We start from the raw sequence: 15,854 nt of genomic DNA on the forward strand, positions 1-15,854 counted from the left end.
TTGGAACTAATTTTAATGACGTGTGGGAATTCTGATTCAGTTATCTTAAGCAAGCACCCCCAGCCTTTACCCTTCTGGAGGAAATCCCTGTCTGTACAGATTGCCAACCAAAATGGTTACTGGTCCCATCTCTGTAGAGATGTTTCTAGAGGTAATTTTGTCCTAAGGAGTTTATCTAGAATAGTCTCCTCATGGCAAAAGTTGGATTCATTGGAATAATACATCAAAGACAGAGATTCCTGTATAAGAGTATTGGGGGGTGTCACTGTGATGTCCAATTCAAATTGAATTTATTGAGGATAGGAATGCAGAAATAATGTGTTTACTACAATACCTTGGTAGACCGTATAGTGTGCATAGGAAAAACTGCTTCCACCAACATCTCAGCCAGGTATTTTCAGATCTAAGAAATTATGTGTATGCCTGTAGCTGCTTGATGCATTTTTAAGAGACTGCTAAAATAAAATTACTAGACAATTGGCAATTTGTAATAATCAGCAGCACCAAGAATAGTATTTTTCCATCTTTATAAATGCTAACTCACGATGGATGTCCTTGTAACCGGAGAAGCCTGCAGGACAGTGTGAGAGAGAGAGAGAGGAAACCTTTATATTATGCAGGCGAGGGATGTTATGTTTTGTCTACAGAACATACTTTACTGCCATGAGATTAAGTACAGCCTGAGTCTTTGTCATCTTCACTGGAAGTGTGGTCTGTCTGTGAGTGTTTACGTCTGCTGCACAAAAAAGAGCCTCTTTGTAACATGTGCCAAACTTTCTACAAAGAAAACCACGAACAAACCGTTCATTTATTCACTGTCTCTGACCAGGTTAGCCGATTCTGGAATAAGCACTGGGGCTGAGCATAACCTTACAACTTGTGGAAGAATAATATTTTTTTTTCGTCTCTTTTGATCACTCTTTTCCTGTCTACCGTTTTAATAGTTTTAAAATGCATAAGTGATATTAGAGCTGCAATACCACATAGGTTTCTTTTCCCTCCTTTTGTTTTCTTGAAATAACAACATAAGTACCATTTTTAAGTTTGCGTCTGATTGTTATATTTTTAGCTGTCATACAAATAATTGTCCTTTTTTTAAACGTTATCTAAAAAGTGCAAAGTATGGCTGTCAGACACACACTCACAGCGGTCGACTATCATTTACTGGCAAAATGGGAAGTAGGGATGGCATTTGATGGTTAACCACTGATGGTAGATGGTTTTGCCATTGATGGCGGAAAGAGTGGTACTCCACCATCAGTGTTTGTTTATTTTTTATTTTTTCTTTAGACTCCGAGACGGGACACTGAGACTAGCTCCGCCCCCCATCATGACCCACAAAGCCCTGCTCTCACCTCTCATTGGCCCCGTGAGTAATAGAGCAGGGATGACCATCGGTGGGTGAAACCATCAATGGTTCCCTGTCAATGGTTTCGTACCATCAAGGTAAACCTCCAGTGGTACCATAAATGGTTCTCACTGATGGCCATCCCTATTGGGAAGATAGGGGAGGACTTTACTGTACACAGAACAGGGGGCCTGTTTCAGACCCGTTTGCTAGGCTGCGTTCGTGCGCAGCCTGCCGTTGTTTGCAATCTGCGCATGTGTACAAGACTCGGGGTGCGTGCACAAACCAGTTGCTGCGATTGGTAAGCGTTCGCAGCCAGTACAAAGACGCTCCGCAAGCATGCTTGACAGAACGTTCCGTTTGTGGGTGGTAACGGGGTGGTCGATGGTAACGGGGGAGTGGTGGCACGAACCCAGGCATGTCTGTGCATCTGAATGCCATTTCAGGGGCGTGCATAATTAAGATGCAGTATCAGCATACATGTCACATGGCTGAATTACACACAGCAGCACTCGCAGTGCTTGCGGTAGGGTATGGTCAACCACCAGTGCTGCGTAATGGGTCTGATGTTACTGATAGTATTATACGTCATCTCCAGGAAGTGTATTAAACAAAGGGAAAGTGGGCGTCTTGTGTCAGGCTGGTGGGCATCTGAATACATGCCGCGATCGCACGGCAAAACATAGTGGGCGTGCTAATGTCTTGCTAGCGATCGCAGGATTTGCATAGTCTGACTACTGAGGGCTGCGTGCGAAGGCAGCCTAGCGAACGGGTCTGAATCAGGCTCAGAGTTTCTTAGATTGTTCCATTAACCAATCTGCTCTCTGCTCACTATAGGGGCAATTTATCAAAGCTTGGCGAGAGATCAAGTACCAATCAATCGGCTCCTACCTGTTCTTTTTCAAAAACAGCCTGTAAATGACAGGAGCTGATTGGTTAATAATGAATTTCTCTCCACTTTATCCTTCTCCAAGCTTTGCTAAATTTCCCCGCACATCACGTGACTGAAAGACATTCTGCAGAATTATACATCTTTAATAAACAAATTAAACATGTAAATACCAATATTTTTGTTTATACCTTGCCAGTGTTTTAATTAAAACAAAAACTTTTTTTTCTTGGATTTTCTGCTTCAATATGATTTACTGGAGTTTTTGCTGATATCGATCTTTTATAATTGAGATTTCTGGGGGTCTTCAGAAATTGTGTATTATAAGGATTAATGAGAACTATATTAAAGCATTTATATGGTAACAGAACTCCCCTGTGAATTGTAATACCTTTTTATAATATCAGTTGTAAGTGTTATCCCATATATTCCAGTTTAGGAAACCTGTGGCTCTTAGCAGTGCGTGTTGGGACTTGTGATTGTGAAAAACAACTAGCGAACTACAGGTTGCATTAAACTTGTTTATTGCCTCTAACTTTGAAATATATAGTTTTTGGACTTCTGCATAGTGGGCCTGACTCAGAGGCGCTCGCTCTGAATCAGGGCGGGTGCTGGTTTTTTAGTTGTGGCCTCCTGGCCGCTCGCAAAGCTGTGGGTGACAACCCACAGCTATTGCGAGCGACCAGGATGATTGTCGCGATGGTCAAGACCATCGCGACCATCGGGTTTGCGACCCTTGTGGTAGGGTCTCGTGGCCGCAAGCCCCAGAGAGCTTCTGGCTCTAATAGAGCCGGAAGCTCTCTCACTGACATCACTGGTGATGTAAGTGGGGCTGCCCACAAACGGCAAGTGTTCGCTTGGGAACGCCTCCGTTTGTGAAGCCACCCCCTGGCCACGCCTACAAAACGGGGCGAGCTGTCGATCAACATCGACAGCCGCCCCTTTTGTAGTGAGCCACGGAGCGAGTGCTTTTTGCGCTCGCTACGGGGCTCGCGCACACAGCGCGTGCGCACTGGGCCACCATCGACCCGCTTGCGAGCGGGTCTGAAGCAGGCCCAGTGTCCAGTAACTGTCATTTGTAATAAATGTAATCTTGCTTGTTATATTATAATAAGCAAGGACCACAGGTCTCACAGATGTAAATGGCTGTAGTGTAAGTAATTCATCAGTTTTATAGAGATCCTCTAGTATAGGGGTCAGGGAACTTTTTTACCTTTTACCCCAAAATATATTTAGATACGCCGACATTACCCCTTGATTTGAAAGGAAGGAAATCATATAGTAGTGCCCCCATATAATGCCCCTGTAGTAGTGCCCCCATATAATGCCCCTGTAGTTCCGCTTGTACAAAAAAACCACTAACCACTTACCTTAATCCCCGCTCCTGCATCTGCCGCCGTCCTGTCCGCCCGACTGCTCATCGGTACTATGGGAGAGACGTCATGATGTCTCTCCCATAGTGCGCATGGAGAGACGCGGAAGCTGGAGTTCAGAAGAGAACTCCAGCCTCCTGCTAACACGGCGCTGCAGGGAAGGAGCCGGGCGCCCACTGGTAATAACATCTCAGCGGGCGTCCGGCTTAGAGCCTCCCTGCGGCACAGCCGGGCATGCATATGAATCTATAGAATGATTCATATGCATGCCCCACTCTCCGTCCATTACCCCCAGGAATTTAATTTTTACCCCATGTGTGGTAATTTACACATGTTCCCCGACCACTGCTCTAGTATTTCTGTTTTTATTTTCGATCCGAAAGGGATAGACGGGATGTAGTCAGGAAGCCGACGGTCTAAATGCCGACCGCTGGCTTCCCGACTGTCTAATCCTGGCAAGATACTAATGACAGGCGTCGAAATCCCGACGCCTGTCATTAGACCTACGCCCGGCATAACGAACGAAGGTAAGCCAGGCGCGTGGTGGGGTGAGGGTTAGATTTTAGGGCTCCCGGGGGGACTTAGGGTTAGGCACCCCCCCAGGAGGGATAGGTTTAGGCTAGGGGAAGGGGGGTCAGGGTAGGGTTAGGCCCCCCCCCTGGGATAGGCACTAGGGGGGAGGTTAGGGTTAGGCACCCCTGTGGGAGGGTTAGGTTAGGGAGATGGGTTAGCAGCACCTACCTTAATTAGCGATTGGGATCTTCACCCCTGCCGGGCTTCCGCTGTCACCTACTACACCCGAATAGACTTATGAGCAGATTTAATTGCCTACATGTTAGTTTTATCATTTTCATAGATGCATCTAACTTGTAAATTGATAAATTGATGGACCGTAGAGGATGCCAACCACACCCACTTTCTCATAAGTTCATTATTTTTCTCTTTCCTCAATCACAGTATCTCTACCAATATATTTAGCACTGTCTATTATGGGTGAACATGATCCGATTATATGCGCCATTAAAGGGCCTGTACACATGGGATCAAATATATGTAGCCCATGTACACACAGATTTTGTCCACTTTTTGCAGTGTGGCTGTTACACTCACAGACACATTGTCATTTACTATGAAAGTTTTTTGTTTTTTTTGTTTTTTTTAGTTTTGTTTTTCTCGAAGGCTGATTTGTTTAGATCAGTTTCTTGATTCAATGTAGGAGTGTTACTTGGCAATTTCCTCTCTATTGGCCTATTTATATGGAAAGGATGTATGGAGATCTGCCTTCGGTGATGATGTCGACTAGATTATTATTTTTTTTTCCTTTAAATCGTGTACTATTTACCATAACATTTTGTAGTAATCTTATAATTGTTTTCTCCATTAGACCTTGTTGATCATAAAATATATGATCTAATTGGGCAATTCTATTCGGAGTGACCCCCCCCTCCCCTCCCTTCTACTATGTTTAAAGTACCAATTCACCTTTTATTAATATAGATTATTCCCAAAAATTTAGAGAACCCAGAGCGACACCTTTGTAGACTGAACATAAATGTTCTGAATGCTGCCCTCCAACAGTCTGCAAAATCACAACACTGTTACTGGAACTGGTGTCCAGAATAAATATATCCCGGAATGCAGGGATTCAAAAGCTATGAATCTTTAATTACAAATATGTTTAAAGGACAGTAAACTAAAACCTTCCCTTTGAAATTCTCTAAATTTGGTTTAGTATACCATGTATTCCCAGTTATTTGGAACACGTTGGGGGGGGGGGGAGTTGCTAAGGCAAGCATCTATTGTAGGGCAGCAAGCCTAAGATTGTACATAATTATGTAATGCTAAAATGACACTATAGTGTTGCAGATAAGATCAGTAATAAATGAAATATGTATCCATACTCGGCTAAGTAAAAATTCTGTTAATGAAGATAGCCCTTTCTGTATATTTTGAATTATTTGAGCGTCATGATTAACATTTTTATATATATATATTTTTTTTTTGGTCATAGAGCTGTACAATGGTAGATGGTGGTATGATTCTTCCCCTACTTATGATGATAGCCTTTTCGTCTCCAAGTATGGAAGGTAAGTAAATGAAATTGGTGGTGTTCATGTGTTCTCTGTGTCATGCGATGGCTTTTCACCACTGTGTTATTGCTATATAGAGCTATATTATGCCCCCTGTCCCATCACATCTTAAAATCCTATTCTGCTCCTCATATCTGCATGAGCCTTGGTGATAGGTTAATTGGCCTTTTACTAATATAGGGGGGAATTCAATTCAACGCGCTATTGAATAGCGACGGGAGGGACTCCCACAGCTATTCAATACACCGCGCTGTTTGGGCACGCTAAGGATTTCTTCTCGCACCCCCTGGGGATGCGAAGAGAAATCCGACCAAAGTGCCGGGTGTGCGGCTGTTTTTCTTACATAGTGTGGCACTAACAGCCACGCGCCCAGCACTTTGGTCAGAGAATGCCAGTTACCATGGGTGTTAAGGCGCGATAACCGGCATTCTCCGACCACACAGCGCACTGAATTGAATAGCTGCGGGAGCTCGCTCCCGGCGCTATTCAATTTGCTTTGAATTGAATCACCCCCATATATCGCTATGCTTCTGGTCTGTGAGAGGAAATCTCTGTCCACAAAGAAATCCCATGCAACTCAACAATGCCATCCACTGTAGCACCGTGCCATCCGTATGGTCCTAGAATTTTTGCTTAGGATATTCTTCTGCTTGTTTTTTTTTTTTGGCAGCTAAAGTGTGAAATCATCACGAGTGATTGATGTATAATTAACTTTCCTGTTATTCAGAAACTAGTCTGAACATCCAAAAGTCTCACACACCCTTTTTATATTCCAGTTTTCAGCCAAAGCTGTAGCACACTCTTACAGCTCATAATTTTCTAATTTTTAAAGTTTTTTTTAAAGTCCTATATTTTGCAATTTTAATGGTATTATACAGAAAACACAAAAAAAGATAAACAGAATTCCTGGTAGTGATCGCTTAAAATCTGGGCCTCCTCTGTGTGCTCATGTTAATGGAATGTTAAATTCCACAAAGTAAAGTCTTCAATCCCATGGACAACACTGCAGAGCATGTTGGTGTTTTCTAAATATAAGGATTGATAATAAGGTAAGGAATCTCCTGCTTAGTGAGCGAGCACCCTCCCTCCCCTGAGGCATGTTACACACTGCTCTCTCTGCTGCTGGCAATGTTATGTCTGGGCCTGGCTTGTCTGGAGAAAATAAGGGCCTTTTGCACAGATGAGCATACTTATGTGAAAATAAGTGACATGCTCTCGGTTTTGTTTGAGAGAATAAATGTAATAAAAAACAGTTATGCGAAGAAGACTCAAGATAATTTTAAACTACTGGGAGTTCCGATTGACTATCTCTTTGTATGTCAATGCAAATATTAGAAAAAATATATGTATATCTCTTTATCCAAGCAAATGATGGCGGCACTCAGAATATTAAAAAAATAAATAAATAAAAAATGACACGTTTTCATTTACCTTCCTGCTGTCTCTGACGTTTCAATGAATTTTCAACACCCTCCAAACACTTGAAAGCAATCGGCTACTCCCATGCATCCCGAGGCGGCATACACTGTACAACGTAAACGTCCCACATGCATCCCGCCCACAACATGTCATGCGTAATGGTGCATACACACTGTCAGATTTGTCAGATGAACGATTTTACCAAAGATTTGAACGATTTTTGACTGCATTAAAATGAATAGAATCGTCCAAGTCTGACTGCAAACACATCAGATGTCAGATATATTTATCTGACCATCGGGAACGCGCATCGTTCATCCGCCATCGTTCAGGCATGTCAGATATGTCAGATTTTCCTTCAGATATGAACGATTGAACGATTTTTTAAATCGTTATCGTTCAGATCTGAAGAAAAATCTGACCATATGTATGCACTATAAGGCTCTAATGATGTGCTCGGAACAAATGTAACTGTAGCAACTGTCACTACCAACAATATATTTACAACAACAAATGTGCATACTGAATACCAATACTAAATAACCGTAAACATGCTATTAATAAATACAGTTTAAATGAGTATCAAATGGTTACTATTATACAAACTTATTGTTACCAACTATTAATAAAGGACAATGGACTGTTACCCAGAATCGCATAGTTAGCCACATACTAGACACATAGGGCAAATATGGAAATATGTAACATAGGAAAACATTTAAAATCGCTTCAACAGCTGCCCCTTTCAAGTCCTGGTCATACCCAATAACCGGCAACATAGGGGAAATGTTATGTAAAGTTGTGCATATTGGGGACAAAAAGTATGCTGACAATATGTTCCAGTGTTCTACACACTATCAAACAAGCCAAATTCTTGAGATAGTCCTATAAAGCAAATTCATTATTTTAGTATTTCAACTTATTGTTTTTCACGCAATTAAATTCAGGATATTGCTATGTAGAGTTTCACTGAATGTTCTTTATTGGCAATGTCAGATTTGAGGATAAAGTGTATTAAATGACTGACCTCTGATTTCAGATGAGGAGGTAAAGGTGAATTCGGGGCAGTATAAATGTGTGTGTGAGGGGGTCTCCTGCGGCAATGGAAACCACTGCTATGGACAGCAGTGCTTCTCCTCGCTCAGCATAAATGATGGCGTCCCGATGTACCAGAAAGGCTGCTTCCAAGTCTACGAACAAGGCAGGATGACGTGCAAGACCCCTCCATCTCCTGACCAGGCGGTGGAGTGCTGTCAGAGTGACCTCTGTAACATGAACATCACAGCGTACTTGCCAAGTAAAGGTAATCTGACAATCTCTTCGCTACTGTGTCTCATTTGTTTTGTAAGAGAGGCCTGGTAACACTTTACACAGCCTCCTGCTCTTGTATTGTGCATTTTTGGGGTTCTTAAAGTGTGTCCACATACAGAAGAGGCAACCATTTTGCAAGCTGGATGACTTTTCATGGGAGCCATGTTGTCACTGAGGCATGAGGCACAAAGGCCTTCTGTTGTAATCGTGTAATTGTATGATTTGTTACATTGCAAAGTTTATATAAAAAATTGTAAAAAGGTGAGATGATAAACTGGCCATTGACTGACTGAGATTTGTGTTACTGCAATGTAAAAAAACGTTTATGGCAGAATGTGATAGCCCGTGATTTTAGCGTCCAAACTGGAGGTACTACCCAACTATTTGAAGGATTCAAATCCAGGCTTCTGATGTTATGTGCCAGGCTTAATACCCAGACATTGCTGTTTACTTGGGCTAGTGCAGCATGTTTGGGGAACGTTCCTCCGCCCCTCCCCTAAAATAGTCCCTTGCTGTTCCACATCCTAGTACCCCAGGGCTTTTGGTACCAGGGTAATAATAGTGTAAATTGAGCCACTTTATTCAGATTATTTTACTGTAGCATTATAATAGTAATAAAAACAATTAGTGATCCATTAAATTAATAGTAATGTGTTGCCCTCTTACAGAATAAAGTAGTGCCACTATTGGTAAAATATTACTCCCATATATTAAAAATAAATAGTCGCCATATAGCTATTATTCTGTATAATAAAACATTTATGGGGGATTTCAATTAAGGACAAATCCGTTCACCCGTCCGAATCTGCGCGGCACGCTTTATGGCTGTGGGATCTTGCACAAAATTGTTCGCTACCCTATAGGGCATTTGGCTGGCCGGCCGAAGGGTTTGAGGTGGGCTGCCATTGCCAGCATTTAAACTCAATGCTAACGCCAATTCGCTCTCTTTGCCAACAATTAATTTCCCCCATTAATGTCAACGCACCTGGCCAGTGTTTTAAATGACTGCTACGAACTAGTTATGAACCCAGAACAAAAGTGACTGTCAGAAATGTAAGAAAATTGGGTATTTTATAGCCAGTCGGTGAACTGTCTGACAAACCAGAACTACTAGTTTTAAGTGAAGAAGATGCATGGAAATATACGTATATAGGGCAGTATCCAATTAGACCCGAACATTGTTCGGGCACTAATGGATCCCCGCAACCGGCGAAAATCTGTTTTTTTTTCCGCCAATTATTCCTGGGTTTTTTCGCCAATTATTCCCGTTTTTCGCTGATGTTTTTTTTTCACCCTATCCTATTATTTCGAACAAAATAATAGGATATATCTCGCGAAAACCCATAAGCTCACAAACCTATCGGGGACCCTATGTGTTTTCGCCTTTTTTGGGGTGACAAAAAAAGGCACTTATCGTGGATTATTTTTTGAGACAGATCAGGTCCCGAAAAATATCCACGATAATTGCCGTCGTCGGGCGACACTTTGGGGCTGAAAGGATAGCCTCGCCGTGATCAATTAGCAGCGCTACTTTAGTGCTGCTAATTGGATACCGCCCTTAGTATGTAAGAGTGTAAGTTTGGGAAGGGGATAGAGGTCCCTAACTCTTCAAATAATATGAGATGTCAAAAACTGATAACATTTATTTGACAAGTATAATTTGATAGTCCATAGATCAGGAGAGTTCCCAAATACACCCTAGGACATTTAGATGGCACTTGTCCTTTTAGTATGCTATTGTGTTTCTCTTTCATCCACTAGGGGACACTGGAGGTGCTTACGCTGGGGTATAGAGGCGTAGATAACTGGAGCCGGCACTTTAAATAATTTAGAAGTGTGAAGCTCCTCCCCCTCTATGCCCTATCAGCCCTCAGTTTAGAAAATGTGCCTCTAGGAGCTTGTCACATTATGCTGTGCTCCAGCAACACATATATTTATTTATTTAGGTTATTTTATTTATAGCATCTTTTTTGACACTTTTAGGTACCCTTCGCCACCTCTCTAAAGGTGGGGTCCGGGTATCTGGCGCCCTGTTCTTTATGGAAGGCAGGATGGAGTGCACAGCGCTTATACTAAAAGCACTGACAGCTCCTTACCGCCACAGCACATTCTCAACAAGGAAGAGAAGTGCTGACTGCAGAGAGACTTCTATGGGGGACCACGCAGTGAATAACCACCTGCGCAACCCCGGCTCCCAGCCCCGCCGCTACCCAGCGTTTTACAAACTTAGTGTGCTGGGCAGCTTATGCAGAGCGCTACACGCGGCTCCCTGCTGTCCCTCCTCCCGCTATTACAGGAGACGCTGGGCTGCTTATGCAGAGCGCTACACGCGGCTCCCCTGCTCTCCCTCCTCTCCCTTCTCCCGCTATTACTGGAGACGCTGGGCTGCTTATGAAGCGCGCTACAGCGCGGCACCCGGATCTCCCTCCACCCGCTGCTCAGCGCGGCTCACCACTGTCCCTCCTCCCGCTGATAGCGCGGCACCAGGTCTCCCTCTCCCCGCTGTTACAGCGCGGGGCAGCTTATGCAGAGTGCTGCTCAGCGTGGGTCTCTCAATCCCTCTCCCCGCTTTACAGTGGTGCGGGGCAGCAGGTTAAGTGCGCTACAAGCGTGGCCACCTGCTCTAACTCTCCCCGCTGTACACGCGGTGTGAGACGCGCGGGGGGAGTGTAATGGCCACAGAAGCCATCTTGTGTAGCCCTTCAGGGCATAAAGAAGGGGGCGGAGCTTAAAGGCAGCGCGGGTCTCTCTCTATGCGGCAAGCGGCTGTATACAGCAGGGCTGCCGTTCCTTATTACACAGCAGTACATACTGCATCTCTATACAGGAGATTGCAGTGTAAGACACAGAAGGATGGATTCCTCTGCTGCCTTTCCTGTGCTGCACAAGTACATCTCCTGATTACATCTCTGGTAGAGAGGGTGTAAGTGCAGGGGAATCTGATCTGTGGGAGGGGGGTTTCTCCTTCTCTGTGTCCCACAGCCTTCTTGTTTTAATATGTCTGTGTCTTTTCTGTTTTATGCTGTGTTTCTCTGGGTGACTGTGTGTACCAGGTCCAACAGAACCAAGGCCTCTCAAAAGCTGTTTGTCTGTTCCATGTGTAACAACAAACAGACCAAGCCACATGGCACTGGGTACACGTTATGTGATGCTTGTATAACAACGGGTTCACAGATGGCGATTACTAGCTCTTCTGCTCCGCCATGGGCAGGAGACACCGTGGTTCAGAGTACAACGGTGCCTGCACCCTCCACTTCCTACCAAAATAAAAAAAAAAACAGTCACAAGAGTGTACTCTGACTGTTCTCCAGTCAGAAGAGTCGGACGAACAATTCCTCGCTACAGAGGATACCGTAGAGGGTGATTTGGAGGAAGTTTTACAAGAAACCCCTCAGGAGTTAGAGTCCGCCTTCCCCGGGGTGGAATCTCCAATCTTGGCAGTCAGAAAGGTCCTTAATTTGCCTGAGGAGATAGTTACTGCATCCCAGGAGTGGGAACTATTTCACGAACAGTGTTCAGCGTTTTTCCGTTCTCACAACAACTTCAACAACAGTTATCAGTGGCCTGGAAACAGATAAGCGGTTCCGGATAAGTGGTTCCAAATTCCACGCAGGTTGCCCTCTAGCTACCCTTTTCCATCATGCATGATGGAGAACTAGGAAACACCTCCTCCTGTAGATGCGTCTGATTTCAGTCTCTCTAAGAAAACAGCAGTTCCGGTGCCGGGAGCTACTGTTTTTAAAGGACCCTTCAGATCGTAAGTTTGAGACAACACTCTGATCTATATATACCGCAGCAGAAGCTCAGCTTTGACCTACCCTTATTACTGCCTGGGTTAACAAGGCTGTGGTTTGCTAGGTTGACCAGTTGATTACACTTGGGTACTTCCAGAGCAGAATTAAGTCTACTAGCAGAACACATCTCTGAGTCTGCAGTTTACTTAGGAGAAGTTTCTAAGGATATCAGTCAGATTAGTGCCTGCATCTGCTATTTCTGAACGCAGAGCTCTGTGGTTGCGCGCTTGGCAAGCAGACGCAGAGTCCAAGCGTGCGGTTGAGGGTTTACCATTCACGGGTGATATGTTTTTTGGCCCGGAACTGGACAAGAGGGGGGGTTTCAGCAGGACCTGTTAGCACAGGGGCAGGGTCTCATCTGCTTCTACATCAACAGATCCGTCTGAACCGATTACCAGAATGGCCCTTCTCTGGTGGACGTAATCCACAAATCTTTTAGCGGGCCGGAGATTCGGAGTGTGGGACTGGATCATTGTAACAACGGATGCCAGCCTCCGAGGATGGGGAGCAGTAGTCCTCGATTACCACTTTTAGAGGGTCCCCTCTAGAACAGAGATGGCCCATAAATGCATTGGAACTCAGAGCGCTTTACAATGCTCTGATAGAGGCAACCTAGTTTAGTTTAGTCCGATAACGCGACGGCCGTCACTTACATCAACCACCAAGGAGAAACTCTGAGTCACATGGCTATGCGAGAAGTAACTCGGGTCCTCCGGTGGGCCGAGAACCATTCAGTAATCCTGTCGGCGGTATTCATCCCGGGTGTGGACAACTGGGAAGCAGATTACATAAATTGACAGGATATCCATTCTGGGGAATGGAAGCTTCATCCAGACGTGTTCAACGTGCTGATACGTCGATGGAGATGTCCTCAGGTGGACCTCATGGTGTCACGACTGAATTGTCAGCTACCAGTATACGGGTCAAGAACTCGAGATCCGCAGGCGGAAGCAGTAGACTCTTTGACAAGTCAGTGGATCTACGACTTCGTTTACCTTTTTTTTTCCTCCGATTCCGCTTTTTCCTTGTCTTCTATAAAAGGATAAGACAAGCGACAGCCTCTGTAATTTTCGTGGCTCCGAACTGGCCTTGGAGAAGTTGGTTCTCGGACCTTCGATCCCTATTGTCAGACGATCCGTGATCCCTTCCTCTGCGCCCGGATCTTCTACAGCAGGGCCCTTTCATACACCCCAACCTAGCGCAACTGCGTTTACCGGGGTGGCTCTTTCGCCAGTTTCGGCTGCGCATTATCATCGCATCTGGCGTGCTCATATCTCACCCGGTTTCTGCTTTTCCTTCAGACAGGTCTGGATTCTGGCCTTCGTCTGGGAACCTTAAGGGCGCAGGCTCTGCCTTTTCCATTTTCGTTCCAAGGATATTGGAAATTGGCCCTCATTCCTGAGGTGCAGACGTTTCTTCAAGGGGTCTTGCGCGTGCAGCCCACTTTTGTACCTCCAATAGCTTCCTGGGATTTAAACTTAGTGCTTCTGTTTCTTCAGTCGCCCATGTTTGAACCTTTAGAGGAGGTTGATCTTAAGTACCTGTCTTGGAAGACGTTTCTCTTCCTGGCTCTCGCTTCGGCTCGTAGAGTTTCAGAAGTGGGTGCTCTGTCTTATAAGCGGGACGGCAGCCGCTTTCCTTGCCAAGGTTGTGTCGGCTTTTCATATCAATCAGCCTATTGTGGTACCGTTGTTGGTGGAGGACTCTGGTGTTTCTTCTACCTTGGCTGTGGTTAGGGCTCTCCGCATCTATGTTGCCAGAACAGCTTCCATCCGTAAGTCTGAGTCGCTTGTTGTCCTCTATGATGCTGTTCGGAGGGGTTGGCCATCATCTAACCAGACTTTGGCACGTTGAATTCGGCTGACTATTCATCAGGCTTATGTTAGTGTCGACTGTCGGAAACCTTCATCCATTAGACTCATTACACACGTTCTGTGGGTGCGTCATGGGCGGCCGGTAGAGGAGCCTCCACGTCACAATTGTGCCGTGCGGCCACTTGGTCTTCAGTTCACAGGTTTGTCAAGTTTTATACCTTTGATATGTTTGCTACTTCGGCATCCCGTTTTGGCCGCCTAGTTCTGCAGGTGACGCAGAGCGCTCCCGCCCGTGGGGAAAACTTTGGGACGTCCCCAGCGTAAGCACCTCCAGTGTCCCCTAGTGGATGAAAGAGAAAATGGGATTTTGGTACCTACCGGTAAATCCTTTTCTCTGATTCCACAGGGGACACTGGACGCCCACCTCAGCGCTCTTAGCCTGCCTGTTAGGCTTGTTCTGTATGTTGTATGATATATTGTGTGTTCTTTTCTCCTTTTCTTATTCCGCTTGTTCTCCATCTCCTCTCGGTCTTCATTTTCTAAACTGAGGGCTGATGGGGCATAGAGGGGGAGGAGCTTCACACTTCTAAATTATTTAAAGTGCCAGCTCCAGTTATCCACGCCTCTATACCCCAGCGTAAGCACCTCCAGTGTCCCCTGTGGGATCAGAGAAAAGGATTTACCGGTAGGTACCAAAATCCCATTTTTAAGGTGAAAAAGATCTGAGGAGAGAGAGAAAAGAAAAGGGCTCATGTCCTTTGTGTAGAAGTCTACCATTTTCTAAACTACACTGCCTACCACAGTCTATGCAGGAACACTTTTTTTTTTATTTGACACAAGATGGAGGTATGCGCTACAGAAACCCAGAAGCCCCCTCCCCTTCCCTTGAATTTGTGTGTGTGTGTGTGTACTATTTAAGCTATTGTACGCATGTACGTTCAAACAAGCCCAGGCCTGTTCTGTTCATATTATTGTATTGAAAGAGATCAAAAAGCCCAAAGTATTTGCCTTCGCATAGATGACTGTTACTGTATGCACCTATACAAATGCGCAACTGCTAAAGAAATATCAGGAGCTTTAAAAAAATAAAAAGAAATAAATCCAATTGTATTCGATCAGAATATTCACATTATGTAAGGGCCAGTGTTTGCAGAACTACATGAGGATTAATGGTAAGGTAGAGCGCCTGGATGGTATTGGAGGAGAAATTACACTTTCATGTACGAACTGCTATGAAATGCAGACTAAACATTATATTTGGCAAGGCGACAAGCTTGGAATGGTTTGCGGATGTATACAGAAGGACAAACAGACTACAAACATTACCTTGTGTCCATAGCAGAATTTGCATTAAAGACATCTGCTTGGGTAAGAATGGTCTGTAGTACATGAAACACAGAAATGCTGGTTATTTTTCTGCTAACATGAACACATTGGAAGGCAAGGTAACCAATAGAAGGGGAAAAGTGATCTAGAATTGGATGACAACTCTCCCAATATTGAGGCTGTGTTTAACGCCAATGTATACCTGAACAATGTCCTGAAGAATATGCTGCCAACACCTGCCCTACCCTGTTCCCAATGAATTGTGTAGTGGCAGGGTTGTAAATCTTCTAACGTTATTATTTTCTTTTCCATGGTTGGAAGTACGTCTGAGTCTTGCCCCAATTCTTGTATGCATGTTCATGCACTGGAATTAGGCCGTACATACCAGCAATTTTGTAGTGACTGATTAGAGCACAGATTCTCAAACTTGGTCCCCAAACAGTGCATGTTTTCCAGGTCTCCTCACAGAATCACAAGTGAAATAATTGGC

General features: G+C 44.5%; 1 protein-coding gene across 1 annotated transcript in view; it reads left to right on the forward strand.

The window, feature by feature from the left end:
- Positions 1 to 15,854, forward strand: part of ACVR1 (activin A receptor type 1) — an 88,519-nt gene that overhangs the window by 39,394 nt on the left and 33,271 nt on the right. The window contains exons 2-3 of the mRNA XM_088461999.1: positions 5,622 to 5,697; positions 8,159 to 8,422. Of these exons, the coding sequence (XP_088318125.1) occupies positions 5,631 to 5,697; positions 8,159 to 8,422 (331 nt within the window). The 5' untranslated portion in view covers positions 5,622 to 5,630. The remainder of the gene's footprint in view (positions 1 to 5,621; positions 5,698 to 8,158; positions 8,423 to 15,854) is intronic.

This window comes from Taudactylus pleione, unplaced genomic scaffold, assembly GCF_031769625.1.
Source record: "Taudactylus pleione unplaced genomic scaffold, aTauple2 ptg001137l, whole genome shotgun sequence".
Lineage (NCBI taxonomy): Eukaryota > Metazoa > Chordata > Amphibia > Anura > Myobatrachidae > Taudactylus > Taudactylus pleione.